At 49.2% G+C, this 21,979-nt stretch overlaps 1 protein-coding gene across 14 annotated transcripts in view; it reads left to right on the top strand.

Moving 5' to 3' along the window:
• The first annotated feature begins 5,806 nt into the window (after window positions 1-5,806).
• Window positions 5,807-21,979, top strand: part of NAPB (NSF attachment protein beta) — a 41,584-nt gene continuing 25,411 nt past the window's right edge. For 5 of the 14 annotated variants that reach the window (XM_089307381.1, XM_089307380.1, XM_051845301.3 and 2 more), the window contains exon 1: window positions 5,823-6,026. Coding sequence is in view for 5 of the 14 variants with exons in the window: in XM_017341770.4 (XP_017197259.3) it covers window positions 5,929-6,026 (98 nt within the window). In the remaining 9 variants the exon portion in view is untranslated. Of the gene's footprint in view, window positions 6,027-21,979 lie in introns of all 14 variants that reach the window. The other 9 variants (XM_017341772.4, XM_070052139.2, XM_017341770.4 and 6 more) reach the window with 8 other exon arrangements.

Below are 21,979 nucleotides of genomic sequence, written 5' to 3'. Positions count from 1 at the left end.
GTGCTTCTCCTGGTCTCCCATGCAGGTGCAGAGCCCAAGGACTTGGGGCATCCTTCACTGCACTCCCTGGCCATAGTAGAGAGCTGGCCTGGAAGAGGAGCAACCGGGACAGAATCTGGCGCCCTGACCAGGACTAGAGCCCAGTGTGCCAGCGCCGCAGGCAGAGGATTAGCCTATTGAGCCACGGCACCAGCCGGCTGTATTTTCAACACTGGTTCCTACAATACAAAATGCACTGTGACCACTGATTATTGCCCACACTGCACCACATCTAAACGCCCTGCAAAAGTGTAGGCAGGGACAGGAAAATGCAGGCTTTTTCAGGATATACTTGAGTATGTCCAGGAGAGCCACATTTGATGCGACTCAATTATGCCACAAAATTCAATGCACTTAATTAACTACTGGCTATCAACAATTAATGATGGAGGCTTCTAACAGCCTAGAAAACATATGTTGCATAAAGAAACAAAAAATACTCACAGCAGCATCCACCCTAATAATACCTACGTATTTGCAAGCTTGATGGATAAAGATTAGAGAGAAGCACACACGTATTAAAATGAAAACAGTCTCACTAGGTGCGAGATCTGCGGGTGCATTTTTTCTTTTTTTAAGATTTATTTGTTTATTTGGAAGTCAGAATTACACAGAGAGAGAAGGAGAGGCAGAGAGCAAGAGAAAGAGGTCTTCCATCCACTGGTTCACTCCCCAACTGGCCACAATGGCCAGAGCTGCGCTGATCCAAAGCCAGGAGCCAGGAGCTTCTTCCAGGTTTCCTATGTGGGTGCGGGGCAGAAGGATTTGGGCCATCTTCTACTGCTTTCCTGGGCCATAGCAGAGAGCTGGATCAGAAGTGGTGCAGCCAGGACTCAAACCTATGCCCATATGGGATGCCAGCACTGCAGGCGGCGGCTTTACTGACTTATGCCACAGCGCTGGCCCCGGGTGCATATTTTTTTTCTAAAATTTATTTTAATGTAGCATTAAACAATAATGTGAAACCAAAAGGTATGCGGGAAACAGACCACTCGCCACATTTCCCTCTCAGCAACTCTCAGAAAAGTCACTTTGAGGAGACCTACATTAATCATAGATGAGAAAGGGCTGAAAATATCTGCTGTAAATTAAAGCGGTCACCTTGGCTTCATGTCTCCTTGCCATAATTAAAAGCATCAAGTTATGGGGCCGGTGCCGTGGAGTAGTGGGTTAAGCTGCCGCCTGCAGCGCCGGCATCCCATATGGGCATCAGTTCGAGACTCAGCTGCTCCACTTCTGATCCAGCTCTCTGCTGTGGCCTGGGAAAGCAGTAGAAGATGGCCCAAGTCCTGAGGCTCCTATATCCACGTGGGAGACCCAGAGGAAGCTCCTGGCTCCTGGCTTCAGATCTGTGCAGTTCCTCCTTTGAGGCCATCTGGGGAGTGAAACAGCGGATGGAAGACTTCTCTCTTTCTCTCTGCCTCTCCTTTCTCTGTGTAACTCTGACTGTCAAATAAATAATCTTTAAAAAAGCACCAAGTTAATTTCAAAACATGTTGGAAGGTAACATTAATAAGAAACATGAATAAAATATACTTTCTTAGAAGCATTTGCTGTGTGCTATATTTATTTTTAATTTATATATGTTTTATATTTACGTTTTAATATTCATAATATTATAAATATAGATATAATCTTACCCCTTATTTCTTGGTCTAGATTTTTTTTTAGAATTACGTCATAAGGAAGTATTAAATAATAGCGACAAGACTGCATTCGGGAATCTTTGTACCAATTCTGACTTGGTGTGTAATGCCTCCCCCCACATACACATGGGAACTAAGTTTCAAAGTCTTTAAAATTTTAGGAAGAAATACTTACCTCATTATTCCTCTAAAATTTGTCATACAAATATTCCTGAGATTTTCAAGAAGAAAATGCAAAGAGCCCTTGTAAATAGAACACTTGAATTCTGTCCTTAAAGTTGCATTACTGGCTGGCACCACGGCTCAATAGGCTAATCCTCTGCCTGCGGCTCTGGCACTCCGGATTCTGTCCCGGTTGCCCCTCTTCCAGGCCAGCTCTCTGCTATGGCCCGGGAGTGCAGTGGAGGATGCCCCAAGTACTTGGGCCCTGCACCCGCATGGGAGACCAGGAGAGGCACCTGGCTCCTGGCTTCGGATCGACGCGGTGCGCCAGCCGCAGCGCGCCGGCCACGGCGGCCATTGGAGGGTGAACCAATGGCAAAAGGAAGACCTTTCTGTCTGTCTCTCTCTCTCTCACTGTCCACTCTGCCTGCCAAAAATAAAAAATAAAAAAAGCTGCATTACGAGGAACCAGCCATTGTGTGGAATGGGTAAAGCCTCAGCCTGCTGCACCAGCATCATATATGGGCACTGGTTCGAGTCCCAGCTCCTCCACTTTTGATCCAGCTCCCTGCTAATGCACCTGGGAAAGCCGCAGAAGATGGCCTGAGTACTTGGGCCCCTGCCATGTGGGAGACCTAGATGGAGTTCCGGGCTCCTGGCTTTGGCCTGGCTCAGCCCCGGCTATTGTGGCCATTTGGGGAGTGAACCAGCGAATGGAAGACCTCTCTCTCAGTCTCTCCCTCTCTCTATCTGCAACTCTGACTTTCAAATAGATAATAAATCTTTTAAAAATAAAAGCTGCATTACCATATACCCACACATGGAGAACATTTATTTCACTATGTGTTAAGATTTTGCATGAAGAACCTTCTGGAATGGAATCCTTTCTTCAGGTCATCTAGAGCCCTGCACATTGCTCTAGAAAGTGGCTCAGCCCTGTCTGGGGGTCTCTGAGCTACTCCTGCCGATAGAGGCAGAACCCAGGCCGAGAGGTCCCAGGAGGAGGCAGGTCCCTGGGGCGGCAGGCTTACTGCTTGGCCTGGGGTATCCAACTTCACAAGCCGGTGAGGGGCCAGGCTGGGCACTGAGTCCTTCTAACTAACTGCGGTCATTTTCAACACTCACAAATGTTTTGTTCCCACCATGAGCTGGCATCTAATTCTCCTCCCTTTGAAGATGAGTGAGGCTTAGAAGGTGCTTCAGGGAAGCAAGAGGCAGGATTATAAATGGTGAACCGACTGTGCGTGGTGCGCCTGCCATTCTGGGAACCAGTGCAGGTGACCACACCTTTGAATCCCCAGGGGTGGATTTCTGACCCTGCCTCTCAGAGCTGAGTGCTCTCAATGACCTTGTGGTGTGCATGGCCTCTAGTGCTGGGTGGGTGGACACTTCCCCCTCTCAGTCCAGTCTCCTGAGTGTTGCTTTAGCAGGCGTGTCCACATGGGCACCTCCATCCCATGCCCATGAGAAGCCAGCAGTTCATCTGATTCTGCCTCAGTTAGGGTGTGGCTCCTCCTCCCCATCTCAAAACTTCCTGAAGCCTTTCTCTCTCTCTCTCTCTTTTTTTTTAAGATTTTATTTATTTATTTGAGAAGCAGAGTTACAGACAGATAGAGAGAGGGACAGAGAAAAAGATCTTCCACCCACTGGTTCACTCCTCAAATGGCCACAACGGCTGGAGCTGGGTCGATCTGAAGCCAGGAGCCAGGAGCTTCTTCTGGGTCTCCCATGTGGGTGCAGGGGCCCAAGGACTTGGGCCATCTTCTACTGCTTTCGCAGGCCAGGGAGCTGGATCGGAAGTGGAGCAGCCGGGACTCGAACCGGCACCCATATGGGATGCCAGCACTGCAGGCAGAGGCTTAGCCTACTTCATCACATCCCTTCCCGCTTTTCTTACAAATGCACAGAGCTGCTGAAAGGTGAGGTATGCATGAGCCAGTTTTGTTCACTAGGATTTGGGCAATGATGGAAATGTTCCACATCTGTGCATCCTAATATGACAGCTGCATATGGCTATGGAGTACCTGAAATGTGGCTAATGCGACTGAGAAATGGAATCTTAGATTTTATCTAACTTAAATGTAAATGGCCACGTGTGGCAAGTGGCCCCATCCTGGATGGCGCAAGTGCAGGTGGTGGATCCGAGACAGCTTGTACTGGAAGTGCATCCAGTCCTCCCCAGGCCCATGCCAGGGCTGGCTTCCCTGCCCGTTTCCCTGCTGCTTTGATACCTTCTCTGTCCCTCATGTCACAGTCCTCATTTGCGAGGTCTACCTGTCCTCCTTCCCCTCACCCAGCCCCGGGGAGCAGAAAACACCTGCCCTATACAGCACTTAAGATTTTGAAGCTTTTCTCCCACTTTGGGGGTGAACCAGGGGGAGGGCACACAAGTTTCCCAGGCAAAAGAAGAGACTGAAGGAAAGACCTAGAAGCAACTGAGAAGGCCACCATCTGGGGCCAGCACTGTGGCACAGCAGGTTAACGCCCTGGCCTGCAGTGCTGGCATCTCATATGCACACTGGTTCAAGGCCTGGCTGCTCCACTTCCAATCCAGCTCTCTGCTATGCTCTGGGAAAGCAGTGGAAGATGGCCCAAGTCCTTGGGCCCCTGCACCCGCATGAGAGACCTGGAAGAAGCTCCTGGCTCCTGGCTTTGGATAGGCACAGCTCCGGCCATTGTGGCCAATTGGGGAGTGAACCATCGGATGGAAGAAGACCTCTCTCTCTGGCTCTCCTCTCTCTGTGTAACTCTAACTTTCAAATAAAAATAAATAATTAAAAAAAAGATGACTAAAGAAAAATTGTGTTAAAAAAAAGGAATGTCACCATTGACATTCTGTTGTGGGTTCTAGCTTAGAGGAAGTGGTGCATTCCAGCTGTCTGCACATCTGGGAACCTAGAACTGTTGTGCACTTCAGAATAAAGATGTACTTCAGAAATAAAGAACAGAACTTTTTACAGAAGTGCAGGCTCTCGCCCCTGTTTCCAGGAGATACTGATACCAAAAATCCAATAGCCCACAGGTCATCAATTCTTTCCCTTAGCATCTGCATTGAGCCAGGGGCTTGGAATGGTTTGAATCAACACCTTGTTGCACTGAGGTGCTGTGAGCTGGCTCCACTCGCCGCTCTGCTATTCCAGCCTACATTTTGCTCACAACTGTCACAAGTTCTCCTTTGGCACACTCTATTTGCTTCATCACCTCCCGCTTTAGCATTGCCAAGCATAACCGGTCTAGACGTTGTATTAGAAAACAGCTCCCCCTGGGACAAGCCTGGAAGGCGCTGGCACACGACCGCGGAGGTTACACATCCTCCTGGCCGGCCGGGATGTTGTCCCAGAAGCCCGGGCGGACAAGCTGGCCCCATGGCTGACATTCATCGACTACAGCTGATCCAGAAAGTAGACTGTGCACATACTGCGCATTTGCAAGCTCATTTATAACCCAGGAAGAAAGGGCCAAGAGAAAGTGGCTCGCAGTTCGCAGTTCGGAGAGACGAAAATAACTGAATGTATGCAGAGAGGACATTCCTGAAAACCCTGGCCTTAGAGACAGAAACGGCTCTTTGGGCCGGCTGCTCCTTCCTTGGTGGGCGGGTTGGGGGCGCCACGTGTTGCTGGGATCGCTTTCTGGGGCTACATCGAGCTCCCCACTGCAGAGTTTGCCAGGTGGATAGCTCCAGCGCCTTATTCCCTGTGCCTTCGTCCACCCCATTGCCTTGGTAGTCATTGTTGAACGTATTTTCCGTAATTCTTCAATGGAAGCCACCCCCCCCCCCCCCCCCCACCCCGCCCCGGACCTGAGGGTCACTCCTCCTGTTCCGCAGCCCCAGGCGGCAACGTTTCTCACGCCTTGCCCCTACCCGGCCCGCCCTTCGGCTTTCTGGGAATTGTAGTTGACGTCGTGCTCATCGCCCCCTCCCCGGCCTCTTTGGCGGGCCACGGACTACAAGTCCCGACAGGTCCCGCGCGCCGCGCCTGCGCGTCCACACGCGAGGGAAGACGGAGCTTCCCTGGTGCGTCGTAAGCTCGGCGGCGGCGGCGGCTGTGGCAGTGGTGGCGGCGGCCGTGGCGCGGCAGACATGGACAACGCGGGGAAGGAGCGAGAGGCGGTGCAGCTGATGGCGGAGGCCGAGAAGCGAGTCAAGGCCTCCCACTCCTTCCTCCGAGGGCTGTTTGGGTGAGCGCCCGACCTCGCGTGCCCGGAGTTGGGGTGTGTGTGTGGGGGGGGGGTCTCCTTACCAGGCACCCTCCGTCTCTGGTTGTTCCGCTAGAGTGCCCCCACAGACCTCTTGGGCCTCCCGGAACACGCTTGGGGTCCTCCAGAGCGGCTGTAGGGCCCCCAGCGCCCCTCCTCTGGATCCCCCAGGACGCCCTCTCCAGAGCCCCCCGCCTTGGGCCCCCAGCGCCTCTCTAGACTCCTCAGATGGCCCCTGGACCATCGGCGCCCGCACGCCCTCCAGCGAGCCTGTAGGGCCCTCCAGACCCTCACTCTGGATCCCGCCCCCTCCCCAGAGCCCCCTCTCCACGACCCCTGGATTCCCGCTGGCCCCCCAGAGCCCGCAGCACACTCCTTTGAAATCTCCAGCACCGCTCCCGGGAGGGCGAGCCCGCGTGGCCCCGGACTCCCATGGGGAGTGGGGTGGGAGTGTGGGGTGGGGGTCGCGCCGGTCCGGGAACCCCGGCCCGGGCCTGGGGTCGGGAGCTCTCCCCGGGCCCGCCGGCTTGCGCGGGTTGGCCGCGCGCCCAGTAGACATTTAGCCCGTGCTCTCTGGGTAAGGAAATGCATCTTCTCAGCATAGTATTTTTCTTTCGCCAGAGATTGATTTAAAGCCAGCGTCTTTTGGGAATCCCGATAATAGCCTGTCATTCTAACAGGCTCTCCTGGGGCAGGTGTTTGGATTCGGATCTCTCAAAAGCAGAGCCTGCGCTAGGACAGCCTTGGAGGAATCCTGGGGCTGTTGATTATGCGAATGATTCAGCTGTTTAGGATGGGAGAGAGAGGCAGAGATGCCGGGTGGGGTGTGCGCCTTTGCTTTTTTGTTTTTCCTTTTGAAAGTGGAAAAGCCGCAGCTTGCCCCAAGAGCAGGCCCCTGCAACCTTGCGTTGTTAGGCGCGGTTTTCTGTAGACTTGCAGCTCAGACACTTATTTCAGAAAACACTGGTCAGGAGCCTCCTCCTTTGGCTCTAAGTTGTTTTACCACTGTTGATGCATCTCCAGGATGTGCCTAAGGGCTGGCTCTGGGCAGTGCATCGTTGACAGAGCAGCTCCTCATTTGGATAACATCTGTCATTGCACCTCCTGCCGGGTGAATGATCTGAATGTCCCCACTGCATGCTTCCCAGGGAGGCTCTGTCATGGAGCAGAGGAAACAGGGTGGCAGCCCCTGACACCTGCCTCTGGGACCCAGGCGTTTCCTTGTTTTTAGGGAGCTAGGCCGAATCTTGATCCAGTAATCCTAAAAAGATTTTGAAGAACTTCTTTTTTAAGGTCTGACAGGCCATACAAGACTTTTTCTCTCTCTCTTTTAAGATTTATTTAATAATTTGAAAGGCAGAGCAATAGATCTTCTGTCCACTGGTTCACACCCCAGATGACCAGGCTGAAGCCGGGAACTCCATCCGGGTCTCCTGTGTGGGTGACAGGTCCCAAGGGCTTGGACCGTCTTCTGCTGCCTTCCCAGGCCATTAGCAGGGAGCTGGATCGGAAGCCCAGCAGCCCAGAAGGCTAGTACTCCAGTAGGGGAAGCCAGGGTCATAGGCAGTAGCTTAACCCACTGAACCACAGTGCCAGCCGAAGACGACTTTGGTCTTCTGCCCTCACACGTGGTTTGGACGGAAGCCGTGTTATCCTAGGACTAAACTGGATACTAAACACATTTATTGTCCTCGCCTTGTTCTCCATGCCTTAGTTTCCTCTGCTGTAAAGGGGCAAGAGTGGGCATTTAGATGCCTGTGTCCTCACCTTGGAGGACTTGGGTCCCCGCTTAGCTCCTGACTTCTGCTCTCAGCTAATGCAGACTCTCCCTGGCATTAGTGATGCCTCAGGTTATTGGGCTCCTGCCTCCCACATTCAGGGATTTGTGCCCAGCTCCCCGCTTTGACTGCTGGCCCGGCTGTTGGGTGCATTTCGTAAGTGGACCAGTGAGTGAGAACTCGTTTCATCAGTCTGTCTCTCTCTCTTGCCTCTCAAAAGACGTTTTAAACAATATGATAGTAGAACATCTCATAATTTGTGAGGGCTCAGTGATTTCGTTTGTGTACCAGACTTGATCAAAATGGCCAAGTCTGGTTTTTGTATCCAGGGAACAAAGGGGCCAGACAGATAAGTGGCTTTTCCAGGATTTTTGGGGCAAAGGCCTATTGGGCTGGATCATTGGTCTTTTAATGAGATCGAATGGCTGGCAGAGCTTCTAGCCAGTCAAAGTGCCCTGCAAGTGTTATTTGCCATGAGGACTCTGATGTTTTTGGCCATACTTGGCTCCAGGGGAGCTTCACAGAAGAAGGCTCTGTGTTCTGTGGGTTTTAATATTATAGAATTGTGTATAGTTTCCCTGAGAATTACAGTGGGAAGACTGGGCCTTTGTATGAGCTTTGGATGTCTAGACCTCCTGCACCTGTTACCTTTCTAGAGTGGAAGGCAAGCTGTTCCGCCCAGCCTGTGTCTTCCTTAGCTCTGTAATCCATCTGTACTCAGACTCCTGACTCCTGAACTGACAAAGCACAAAATTAACAAGACACACGTGCTAACATATGAGTACCTCTGGAACGCACTTATTTTTAGCAGGTGACCAGCTAGCGCTTTCAAGGGGTCAGATGGCTGCTTCATGGAGATTGTGGCGCCATCCAGAGGTTCTCAGCATCCTGCAGGTGTATCCTGCAGGTGTTGCACATCGCATACCAGCCCCGTGTTCTGACTGCAGGTGACAGCCCCTCTGGAGTTCACGTCTCCATCACTCAGAGCCACCCACCCTGATTTTGTGGCACAAATATTCTCAGCATGGCTCTTGTGTATTTGTGGCTTTTGGTAAAATTAGATGAAAAGACATGTGTGTATCCATGAGAGGGGGTCCGCTGTTTATACTGCAGATGTATAGGACACAGGCCTCCTGCCTTGGCTGCACCCTAGGCAAGATATCAGTGCAGTTCCCCGTGACGTCCGCCCCCTGTGACCAAAGATGAAAGCAAGGCTGGGAACTGCTGTTCATGGTGCTCCGTCTTTCTGCTTGACCTCGGGTTAAACAGTGAGGTGTTCTTGTAGCTGTGGAACCAGGTTAAGTGGTACATTTTGGGAGGAGCCTAATGTGGTAAAAGTGCTACCAAAAGAATTGTTCCATCATTTCATTCACTGCTATGGAGTTTTGTAGTTCATTGCAAACTCTAATGTAGAATCTTCATGAACTGCTACAGTGATCCTAAAACTGGCCCAAGATGGACAGTTGGGTGGTTTTGCATTGAGAAGGCCTCTCAATATCCTCTGTCTTAGTGCTAGGAGACCACAGGTTGGGGATAAACTGCACAGTGTAGATCGGAGAAAGTGGTGCCTGAGACTGGCGGTGGAAGGCTGGGCGTTGAGCGTGGAGGTTAAAATGCCCTTGTCCCACGTGGGCGTGCCTGGCTTTGACTCCTGACTGCTGCTTTCTGCTGCTGTAGACGCTGGTAAGCCTTGGTAATGGCTCCAGTAATTGGATCTCTGTGACCCTCCTGGGAGACCTGGATTGAGTTCTTGGCTCCCAGCCACAGCCACCTCCGTTCCAGCGAGGAAACCAGTGCATGGGAGCTCTCTGTCTTCTTGAAAATTTTTAAGAATACATGGTGCTCATTAACAGTGAAAAACAAAAACAGAAACACTGGCCGTGGGAAGATGTTTCTGATGGTTAATGTTGTCTTCCCTTGCATTTCAGCATTATTAAATATCTTAGGAAAGAGCTGTAAATCTGGCTGTGTGAATGTAAATTTTTTCTTTTTTTTAAATGATTTTATTTATTTGAAAGGCTTAGCAACAAGAACAGATCAATCTTCTATCCTCTGGTTGACCCCCTAAATGCTGCAGCAACTGGGCTGGATGAGGCTGAAGCCAGGAATCAGTAATTCCACCAGTTCTCCTTTATGGATGGCAGGAACCCAAGCACTTGAGCCATCTTCTGCTGTCTCCCAGGGTGTGCGTTAGCAGGAAGCTGGTTTGGAAGCAGAAGCAAGACTTGAACCCAGGCACAAGTCTAATGGGGTGTAGGTATCCCAAGTGGCAGCTTAACCCACTACACCACAATGCCTAACCTTCAGTGTAAATTTAATGAAAGGTTCTAATGGGTTATCTTCAGATATAAATCTATAATTTTTAGCTATTTGTGAAAATAGATTTTTTTCCAATTTTTAAAGATTTATTTATTTGAAAACTAGAACATCAGAGAGAGAGGGAAATCTTCCATCTGCTTGTTCACTCTCCAAATGCCTGCAACAGCCAGGCCAGGCCAGGCCATATCCAGGATTCAGGAGCCAGGAACTCCGTCCTAGTCTCCCACATGGGTGGTAGGGGCCCAAAGCACTTGGCTCATCTGCTGCCTTCCCAGGTGTATTAGCGGGAAGCTGAATTGGAAGCAGAGTAGCTGGAACTTGAACCAGAACTCTGATATGGGGTGGTGGCTTCATAAGCAGTGTCTTAACCCACTGTACCACAGTACTGACTCCCTTTTTTTTTTTTTTTTTTCTTCAATTTCGTTTCGTTTGAAATGCAGAAAAACACGGAGTCAGAGGTCTTCCATCACTCCCCAAATGCATCTAATGGCTAGGACTGGGCCAGGCCAAAGCAAGGAGCCTGGCACTCAATCCACGTCTCCCACATGGTGGCAGAGATCTAAGCAGTTAAGCCATCACCTGTGCGTCCGAGGTTGTGGATCGAAAGCAGAGGAGCCAGGACAGAATCCAGGCACTCTGGTATGGGATGTAGATGTCTCAAGTGACAACTGCTGCACCAGATCCCCCTCAATATGAAATTCTTAAGCACTGTAGAATGTTGGTCATCGTATTCTTTACTCAGCCTTCATTTCAACAGATACTTGAATGTGTTTAAGTTTTGCCAGGTGTGGGGCCATGTGATAACTTTGGTAAAGCACTTGGGGTCTTCAGTTACAGTTGATTTCAAATATAGACTATTTGAAATATAGACTTTAAAAAAAAAAGATTTATTTACTTACTGGGGGTGGGGACAGGACAGAGAGGAATCTTCCATCTGCTGGTTCTTTCCCCAGATGGCCACCATGGCCAGGGCTGGGCCTGGCCAAAGCCAGGAGCCAGGAGCTTCTGGGTCTCCCACATGGGTGCAGGGGCCCAAGCACTTGGGCCATCTTCTACTGCTTTCCCAGGCCATTAGCAAGGAACTGCATTGGAAGTAGAGCAGCCAGGGATGCCTGCATCACAGGCAGCAACTTTACCCACTGCACCACAATGCCAGCCTCTAGACTATACTTTTTTTAAAAAATCATTAATCTTGGGGCCAGCACCATGGCTCACTTGGTTAATCCTCCGCCTGCAGCGCAGGCATCCCATATAGGTGCCGGGTTCTAGTCCCGGCTGCCCCTCTTCCAGTCCGGCTCTGCTGTGGCCTGGGAAGGCAGTGGAGGATTGGCCAAGTGCTTGGGCCCTTGTACCCGCATGGGAGACCAGGAAGAAGCACCTGGCTCCTAGCTTCGGATCAGCACTGTGTGCTGGCTGCAGCAGCCTTTTGGGGAGTGAACCAATGGAAGGAAGACCTTTTTCTCTCTCTCTCTCACTGTCTAACTCTGTCTAATAAAAAAAAAATCATTAATCTTATATTTACTTAGGTATAGGAAATGCACATAATTATGTACATTTAAAAATCTCATTTTGTTTGAAACACAGACCGAGAGATCTCTTATCCTGTAGGTTTATTCTCCAAATGCCTGCAACACCTGAGGTTGGGCCAGGCTGAAGCCATAAGCCAGGAACTTATTCGCGGTCTCCCATGTGGGCGGCAGGGACCCAAGTACTTGAGTCACCACGTGCTACCTCCCAGAATACATGCCAGCAAGAAGGAGTGGAGCCACAACTCAATCCCTGGCTCTCCAGTATGAGATGTGGGCACATCAGCCACCAAGCCAACTGCCCACCCTGGATAATTATGTATGAGGAATTGAAGTACAGCCTCTAGCTCAGTCACTTCCTTTGGTGACCATAGCCAAAATCAGTCTTAGAACTTCCGTACCTTTAACTTTGCAGTGGGCAAAGAGACAGAGTGGACTTTTCAGATTTGTGAGGGTTGAATGAGGGGTCAGGTGCTTACTCTGCTGCACCGAGGTATGTCACTGTCGATGGAAATCGTGTTTTCTGATTTTGGGTCGTGACACAGTCAGGTGTCAGGTGATAAGCTATTCCTGGGGAGCCACCGTCTGTCTGCAGTGTCACAGTGTTCTCCGTGCATTCTCATGTTCCTGCGGTGTCTGTGACGGGTAGCATTGCTTGGGAGATGCAGGCTGGACCATGGTGTCCTATTTGTGGCTGTGGCCCTGCACCTCAGCCGGCTCACAGCATGCAGCACTCACTTGGTCAGTATTGGTAGGAAAGGTGAATATGCTAATGATGACACAACAAATGCTGATTTTTTTTCTTTTATCCCTGTCTATTTTTCAAAAGCATAGATATGCTGGGTAAAGGGACTTTTCTGTTTCTTTATTCTGTGTTTTATTTAAATATTTGTCTATTATTATCATAGCTTAAAACCTTTTCACATATATCCCTGGTTCTGTGAGTAATGGATGTGAGCCCAGAGGGTGCAGCCAGCCAGGATGCAGGAGACTGGCCCGGAAGTCTGTCCTCCTAGTCTCATGGCACCTTCTCGTGACGTGGGTGGAATCCGGAAAGCTTTTGTGCCTCCAAAGGATGTGCGGTGACTGACACAGGTCATGATGGAGACACTTACCCTTTCTGTACTTAAATGGAACTTAATGTAAATATTGATTAAACTCCAGCAAATTAATGGGTCAGCACGCTCCTGGATTAAAGCACAGCTTCTCTTCATGGCTGGAAAGTATGTCAGTTCCTGTTTGGCGAGGGCATTTCAACAGGGATTGCCGTCGTGTTGTGGAAGCTTTTTCTGTTATACCTTCAGTGCTAAACATCCTCATGTTGAGCTGTCGTTGTATTTCTGGAATAAATCCCTTTGGATTATAATTTTTTAATGGCTCCTATTATTTAGAATCGGTTTATTTACAGTTCTTTTGTGTTTCTGTCACATTGAAGTATTGAGGTTCTAGATGCTTCATCATTTGGAAACGTTTCTTTTCCCCTGGCCAGGGGTGGGGAACCTTTTTTCCACCAAGGGCCATGTGGATATTTGTAACATCATTCACAGGCCATACAAAGTTATCAACTTAAAAATTAGCCTGCTGTATAGATTGATTGGATTTCCAGTCCCTTGTATGGTTGCTGTTTTCACTGTTGTGTTTGTATGGATCCAGATATTCATGGCCATGAATTTTCCTTTAAAAATCGCTCTATTAGTATCCCAAGGATCCTTGACTTATAATGTTATTTCAGTTTGTTCAGAGGTTTTTTTTCCCAGTGGAAGGACTTTTGTGTACATTATTACTAATTTCTGGTTTTACTTCATTATGGTCAGAGGAGTCTACTGCATTTGTATTTGCCACCTGTGTGTGATTGTTGTTTACAAACAGTTCATGCGCACCTTGGAAGAAGGCGGCTGATCTATGAGGGCTCGATGATTGTTGATTAAATTGTCTGAGTCTTTGGTGTCTGTTTATTTCTGTCCACTTAACTGTCTTTGGACTGACCATGCATTAATGTCTCCTCTCAGGGTATTTCTCTTGTGTCTCACAGCTTTTGCTTTATAAAGGTGGCTCCTGTGTTTGGGTACATAGACATTCACAACTAATAGGATTTCTTTATCTCATTGAAAGCCTTTGAGCCCAAATTCTACTTGGTTTGATTCCAGATTATAGTCCCTGCCTCCCTGTTTGCACTTGCCTGCTTCGGGGCTATGTTATGTAATAAGCCGGGTGTACTCTCTGCCCATGCATGTGCCCGGCGCTGCCCAGCTCCCCCGCCTCTCTGAGCTGGTCCTGGCCACATGCCGGACTTTGATGAGGAATGAGTGCAAGGGATGCATCCGTCCCCACAGAGGGACAGCGATGTTGTTGTGTTTTTTTTTTTTTTTTTTTTTCTTTGTAAGAAAATAAGATGCCATTCCAGAGCTTCCAGAACAGTGGGCAAGGACACCTGGAGAAAGAATGAGCACTGTGCATGAGAGAGGTGCTGCGGTTTTTGTGACAAATCTAAGGTCTGCTTGACACACGTGTGATGCTTCTGACCACCTGTTGACTGTAGGCCTTTCAGAGTAGCTCTGTTTTAGGTATGTGTCTCCTACTCTGGAGTTGGCTTTTGTTTGGTGAGCAGATGTGAAAACGACAGGTGTGTGATGGGTTCTTAGCTCTCTCATGCCACTGTATACTTACTGTAGGTAATATTTCAGTTGCTGCTTTTCTCACGTGCTTTCCTTTTTAATTTGGGGAGGTTTGTGTTTCGATCCATTTGACTTTTAGGCACCCATTTGTTGGCTTTGAAAGACACCCATTACCCATGTGACTATTAGTGGGCCTGTCTCACTTCCCACCTTGTCCAGGGTGCAGTTCTATTTTATTGATGTTGAGCTGTTTGTCAGACATAAAAATGTGGCTGTATTTCTGCCATTGCTGTGGTTTCCAGCTGTACAGCTATAGTAAAACGGCTCAGTTGTTTCTGACCTGGAAGCTAGTGTGGTATCCCTGAGTTCCGGCAGTCTAAGTGGTACTTGATGGATGGCTATGCACCACAACTCACACTTTGTTATTCTTTGAGTTCCCTGAAAGATGGCATTCCCCTGTCTGCTTGGCTTTGTAGGCTGCTGGTGGAGTGTCATGCTCCCGGATTGTGTTAGTTTTGTTTGTAATTTTGTCTTTTTCTTGAACACCCAGAGGTTTCCTTTGTGAAGTCTGGTAGTGGTCCTGGGGTGTATTCTGCAGTAGACGAGTCTGAGTCCGTTTTCCCAGGACACGGGAAGCCTGTGAAGTATTGAAATCCAGGTCTCGGAGCAGATGTCGCGATGCATCGAGTTAAGCCGCTGCGCAGGGCACCCACTTCAGGATCAGAGTGCCTGATTTGAGTCTTGGCTCCCTTGCTTCTGATCCAGTTTCTTGCTAAGGCACATCCTGGGAAAGAGCAGATGAAGGCTCGAGTCTGTGGGTCCCTGTCACCCACATAGGAGACCCAGGTGGAGCTCCTGGACCCTGGCTTTGGCTTGGCTGAGCCCTGGCTGTTATGGGCATTTGAGAAATGAACCAGTAGATGGACAGTGTCTCTGTTAATCTGCCTTTCAAATGATAAAAATGAACAAGTAAATGTTTAAAAATAAAATCAGACCTTTGGTTTCTAGAAAATGTTCCAAGATTCTGGTTGTGCATACCACGTTTTGGATTCATTTTCCTCCCCTTTCAGGGCCTCCGCTTGTTTCCTTGTTTTCAGTTTTCTTCTCCGTATTAGTAGAATCTGTTCTCCCTTAAGCTATCTTAAGTGAGGATTTCATTTCTGAGATGGTTTTGTGTTTTTCTTCCCCTCTAGGATTTTTTTTAAAGATTTATTTTTTATTTATTTGAAAGGCAGAGTTAGAGAGAGATCTTCTATCTGCTGATTCATTCTCCAAATGCCCATAGCATTTGGAGGCTGAAGCCAGGAGCCAGGAGCTTCTTCCTTGTTTCCCATAAGGATGCAGGGGCCCAAGCACTTGGGCCATCTTCTGCTGCTTTCCTAGGCTCAATAACAGGGAGCTGGATTGAAGTGGAGCAGCTGATCTCAAACCAGCACCCATATGGGATGCTGGTGCTGCAGGTAGTAGCTTTACCTGCTGTTGCCACAACACCGGCCCCTCCTTCTAGAGTTTGAAAGGAATTCACCCTCTTTTTGTACACCTCTCTTCTCAGTTCTTAAAGTTCTGCAAGTGTTTCACAGGATTTAAGTCATGTGAAATCAGGGCCTCCTCTGCCTTGCCGTGTTTCAGGTGTGCTTTGTCCATTTCAGCTTTCATTCTCATGCCTATGTGGTAGCCTTGCATGGGCACGGCCACCCTCGACTGTTCAGAGTGTCTGGAGTGTCCTTAGAACAGTTGCAGTGCAGCTTCTGTGGTGAATGGCGCTGTGGAGGGTGGGTGGGGTCCCGAGCTGGCTGCAGTTCTGTGGTGCTTCTGTGTCTGAGGGAAGACTGTGGATTTACTGCCACCAGTTGCCAGGCTTCCTTAAAGCCACCTCCCCTTTCCCAGAAGCCGCGTCCTCTGGAGGTGCCTTGGTGGCCAGCCCCCTCCCCCCAGTCCCTGGCTGTGGTGCCCCTGCGCCTGCTTCCCATCCTGGTGGGGCCCTTGCTCTCTGGCTGCCATGCTCAGCCCTGTGGCAAGACCTCGTCCACATGCTTGCCTCCTCCTGGCTTCCATCAGGAGCTGTGTTGCTGGCTCTGCTAATTTTGGATTTTTATTTCCCCAGTTACATTTAAATGGAGGCTGTTGAATTCTGGTTCCTAGTTATGTTGTAGTTTTGGGTTATGAGTGGTTGTACTAATTCTTGATTGATGTGTATGCTTTGGAGCGGATGTATGAATAAATTTGTACCTAGAGAGCTGCCTTAGGGAATGACGGGTCTCGTCAGTAGTTTTTAAAGTTTGAAATTCCATTTACAAACTCCTCTTGGGGGCTGGTGTTTAGCACAGCAGCTTAAGTCCGTGTGCCCCATATCAGAGTACCTGATTCAAGTCCTGGCTACTCCCCTTTCAAATCCAGCTTTACAGTAATGTGCATGCTGGGAGGCAGCGGGTGATGGCTCAAATACTTGGGTTCCCGCCACCCACATGGGAAACCCAGGTGGAGTTCTAGGCTCCTGGCTCTGGCCTGGCCTAGCCCAGGCTGTTCAGGCATTTGGGAAGTGAACCAGTGGATGGAAAATCTCAGTCTTTTAAACAAAATGAAAGTAAATATGTTTTTAAACTACTTATGGCATATCAAGTTAACAGTCATTTCTGAGTTCATCTAGTAGTTTCTGCTCTTAGCTTTCTTATGTACTTAAATATCTTGCTTTTGTTTTTTCATTAAATACAATGTACTCGTATTTCCCCTCTGTATAAAATGTGACTACTGCCCATATCACTGGAGGCATTGGCACTGTTGTCGAAGTCCAGCTAGCTTTCTTTGATATACCTACCCTCATAAACTTTATTTCAAGAAGTTATCCTTAACTGTAGATACTTTTGTTATCCCTTAAATGTCTCTGGTTATTTCCTATGTCTGAAAACTTCTGATTATAGTTTTCCTTCGTTCCTTTGTTCCTTAAGATTTATTTTATTAATTTGAGAGGCTGTGTTACTAGAGAGAGAAGGAGAGGCTGAAGCAGGAGCTAGGGGCTTCTTCCAGGTCTCCCATGTGGGTGCAGGGGCCCAAGCACTTGGGCCATCTTCCATTCCACTGCTTTCCCAGGCGCATTAGTAGGGAGCTGGATCGGAAGTGGAGCAGCTGGGGCTCAAACTGTTGCCCATTTGGGATGCTGGTATTGAGGGTGGCAGCCTAACCCATCGTGCCACAACGCTGGTCCCTAAGTTTTTCTTAAATAAGCAAAATAAGGTAGAAAGCTCTTAGAACATGGAATCTAAGAATCCAGTGCAGGGGCCGGCGGTGTGGCGTAGCAGGTAAAGCTGCCGCCTGTGGTGCTGGCATCCCATATGGGTGCCGGTTCGAGACCTGGCTGCTCCACTTTTGATCCAGCTCTTTGCTATGGCCTGGGGAAGCAGTACAAGATGGCCCAAGTCCTTGGGCCCTGCACCCACATGGGAGACCCGGAAGAAGCTCCTGGCTCCTGGCTTCAGATCGGTGCAGCTCCAACTGTTGCGGACATCTGGGGAGTGAATTGTTGGATGGAAGACCTCTCTCTCTCTGCCTAAAAAAAAAAAAAAAGACTTCAATGCAGAACACTGAGGGCTGCTGCCCTTGCTGACAGAGTGCCTGTTGAAATTCTAGGTGGGATTTCTCTTCCTGTTTACGGCTGGGAAGAGGGGCCTGACTGCTTCTGGGAATAGGTGGCTTTTAAATTACAGTGTTTTTGCAGTTCCTCTGACTAAAGTCCAAACCAGGGGTCTTTCTGCTGGTACTTGGGCTTCTGTCTGACTGGTTTGTGAAAAATGCAAAGGTACTTACAGTTGCTACCGCAGCCCTTGGGTCCAGGCTTTTTTTTTCCTCACCAAGGATTATTTAATTGAAAGGCAAGAGTTACAGAGAGAGAGGGTGAGACAGAGAGGTCTTCCATCCATTGGTTCACTTCCTAAGTGGCTGCAACAGCTGGAGCTGGGCCAGGAACATCTTCCAAGTCTCCCATGTGAGTGCAGGGGCCCAGGCACTTGGGCCATCCCCTGCTGCCCTCCCAGGTGCACCAGCAGGGAGCTGGATGGGAAGTGGAGCAGCCCCAAGCTGCGATGCAGACACTGATCATTGTCATTGCAGCCTGTGTGCCAGGCCCTGTGCTGGTTGCCTGGCCCGAGCCTCTGGTGGCTGAGGAGGAGCCCCGACCCGTGCCTGTACCCGACCCTGGATGTATGGACGGTGATCCCTGTCTTCAGTCCTGCTCCCGCTTCATGATGGAGCATGCGCTTCATCACAGCACCACCACTGTGACACCCCTGCCATGGCTTGTGACTTTACAGACAGCTCTATTTCTCCCTCAGCAGGGGTGTATGTGCCCTCAGATCCCACATCTCCCTCCTCCTGCCCACAGCTTTAAAACAGCGCGGGTGCTGCCATCACTGCTGTCACACAGCCCGCTGATACAGTCGCTGTGCAGGGTGGTGGGAAGCTGGGACTCAGCCTGTTGTAGGAACCAGTGTTTTTTGCAGCTCTGCTGTTCACTGGCCCTGGTGGGACGTGCTGGGCCTTTGACCATGTGTCCTCAGCCAAAGCTGGGTACTCTTTGCTGTCTCCTGTGGGCAAGCAGTTTCTGTTGTTAGTGTTTCTTGGCGTGCATTGATGTTGGGCAGTATTTCCTGAATAAATATCAAGAAGAGGGGCTGCCTTGCCTCTGGAGTTGGGGCTGATTCTGCAAGGGTCGGGGTGCGGGTGGGGGGTGAGTTTTGGGTGGGCAGTGTTTTCTTTCATGGTGGAGAAAGCACTGAAATAATTACTTTAGCTTACTTTAGCTTTCTTTTTTCTCCTCTCCTCTCTCTAATCTCCTCTCCTCACCTCTTCTCTCTCCTCTCCCCCCCCCCCCTTTAATTTCTTTCATTCTTTTTATTTGAAAGTCAGAGTTACAGAGACAGAGAAAGGTTCACTCCCAGATGGCCGCAATGGCTGGGCCAGACCGAAGCTAGGAGCCATGAGCTTCATCCAGGTGTCCTATGTGGGTAGCAGGGGCCCAGATATTTGGGCCATCTTCTGCTGTGTTCCCAGGCCGTTAGCAGGGAGCTGGATCAGAAGTGAGCAGCCAGGACAGGAACTGGCACCCATATGGGATGGCAACATCGCAGGCAGGGGCTTTACCTGCTACGCCACAGCGCCGGCCCCATCAGTTTAGCTTTCTTTCTTTTCCTTTCCTTTCTTTTTCTTTTTCCTTTTCTTTTTCTTTTTCTTTTTCTTTTTTTGACAGAGTTAGACAGTGAGAGAGAGAAAGAGACAGAGAGAAAGGTCTTCCTTCCGATGGTTCACCTCCTAAATGGCCGCTATGGCCAGAACTAGCCAATCTGAAGCCAGGAGCCAGGTGCTTCTTCCTGGTCTCCCATTCGGGTGCAGGTGCCCAAGCACTTGGGCCATCCTCCACTGCCCTCCCGGGCCACAGCAGAGAGCTGGACTGGAAGAGGAGCAACTGGGACGAGAACCAGCGCCCATATGGGATGCCAGCACCGCAGGCAGAGGATTAACCAAATGAGCCACGGTGTTGGTCCCAGTTTAGCTTTCTAAATGTAGACCGCTCACAGAATCTGGTTCTGTTTTTAGAGATTTTCCTTTGCACTCTGGCTAACAACAAGTAGAATTATGTGAATGTGAGTTCTGAATATTTGTTCTTAAAACTTAGTAAAAATAACTTGCATGAATATAAAATAGTATGCACATGGGGTAATTACAAAACTAAATCTCTTCATGAAGTTTTGAAGTTATATTTTTGCTAGTCAAATTTCCATTTTTTTTTTTTAAGTGGGAATGTTTCTGGTGATTCCATTTTAAGAGTCTCTTAGTCTCTCAGAGTTCATTCAGTATTTTTATAAAGACCACCGACCTTGAATCAGTGGTAGCTACAGCATGGACCTTCGGTTCTCTGTGGGGAGCCATTCACCTCCTGATGGTGCTTTTTCTTCTGTAGAGTGGAGGTAGTATATTGCAGTTGCTGTGGTAATGAAACTGATACAGGTGGAAATATCTGCCATAAACCGAGCATCATGGAGTTCTGTTAGCTGCAGCTGTCTCTGAAAATAATAGGATAAAGTGCATCTTGATTAAGCTGGCTTTATTTGGAAACCTTTAATAAGAATGACTGCAGTAATTGCAGTTTGTGATTCATGGTACTCTCTAGAAAAAAACAAGACACAGGAAAATGGTAAGGCACTGTGGCTAAGGTTGAGAGTGCACTCATTAGGAATTTTCCGCTGGGGAAACCTACCAGCTGCTTGTTTTTGAGGAAGGTGTAGATGTAGCTGGAGGAAAAGGGACATTGAAGTGTGAGAGAGAGCTTCGCTTATTCTGACTCTTCATTTTTTGGGTGGCTTGCTGCTATCTTGGCATTCAAAGGTTGCTTTCTTTTCTTTTTTTTTTTTTTAATTTTGTGTGTTTGGGGTTTGTGTGTTGGGGGGTGTGAGTAATTGCTTTAATGGGGTTTAATTCATATACAGTTCACCCATTTAATTGTTTATTTTTTCTATCTTCTTCAAAGGCAGAGAGAGAGAAAGAGAGAGCGCAAGTGAGCATACTTCTATCCACTGGTTCACTCTCTGGATGCCAGTAGCAGCCATGGCTGGACCAGACCAAAGCCATCCAGGTCTCCCATGTAGTTGGCAGGGGCCCAATCACTTGAGCCATCACTTGCTGCCTCCCAGGGTGCATTAGCTGGGAGCTGGACTGGGAGCAGAGTCTAGTGTCTAACCAACACTGTGATACGGAGTGTGGTGTCCTGAGTAGCCGCTTGACCTGCTGTGCCGGGACACCTGCCCCGGTTCACCTGCTTAAATGCACACTTCAGCAGTTTCTAGCATCTTCGCAGAGCTGTGTAACTGTCAGAACAATTCTAGAATATCTACACTACCTCCCCCAAAGGAGCCCTGTGCCCTTTGAGCGTCATTTCCACGCCTTACACCTCACCACAACACTCTGAGCTCTAGGTGTCTTAACTCTGTTTAGGGGGGCTGCAGCAGGACCCTTGAGACTGGGTAATTTATGAAGAACAGTGTTGGCCAGCGCCGCGGCTCAATAGGTTAATCCTCTGCCTTGTGGCGCCGGCACACCGGGTTCTAGTCCCGATCGGGATGCCGGATTCTGTCCCGTTGCCCCTCTTCCAGTCCAGCTCTCTGCTGAGGCCCGGGAGTGCAGTGGAGGATGGCTCAGGTTCTTGGGCCCTGCACCCCATGGGAGACCAGGAGAGGCACCTGGCTCCCGACTTCAGATCAGCGTGGTGCGCCGGCCGCAGCATGCTGGCCGGGGCAGCCATTGGAGGGTGAACCAACGGTAAAGGGAGACCTTTCTCTCTCTCTCTCTCTCTCTCTCTCTCTCTCTCTCACTGTCCACTCCGCCTGTCAAAAATTAAAAAAAAGAAAAAAAAAAAAAAGAAAAGAAAGAAAGAAAAAAGAACAGTGTCCCTTGCAGTTCCGGGGGTGGGATAGTCTAAGGTCAAGGGGTGGCAGGTGGTATCCACTGGGGGCCTCCTTGCCATGTTCTTAGGTGGCAGGATAGTGAGAGAGAACCCACTTCCACATTCCCTGTTTTAGCAGCATTAATCCACTCGTGAGCTGGGGGCCCTCATGACCTAAACCCCTCTCATCAGGCCCCATCTCCCAACACTCACATTGGGATTAAGTTTCAAAATGGGTTTTGGAAGGGAAAAAAATACTCATACCATA

This window comes from Oryctolagus cuniculus, chromosome 11 (genome assembly GCF_051225735.1).
Source record: "Oryctolagus cuniculus isolate XC-2025 breed Fujian yellow rabbit chromosome 11, ASM5122573v1, whole genome shotgun sequence".
NCBI classification, from domain to species: Eukaryota; Metazoa; Chordata; class Mammalia; order Lagomorpha; family Leporidae; genus Oryctolagus; species Oryctolagus cuniculus.
The sequence above is the reverse complement of the archived record's forward strand: the minus strand, read 5'-3'. Positions and strand labels throughout refer to the sequence as shown.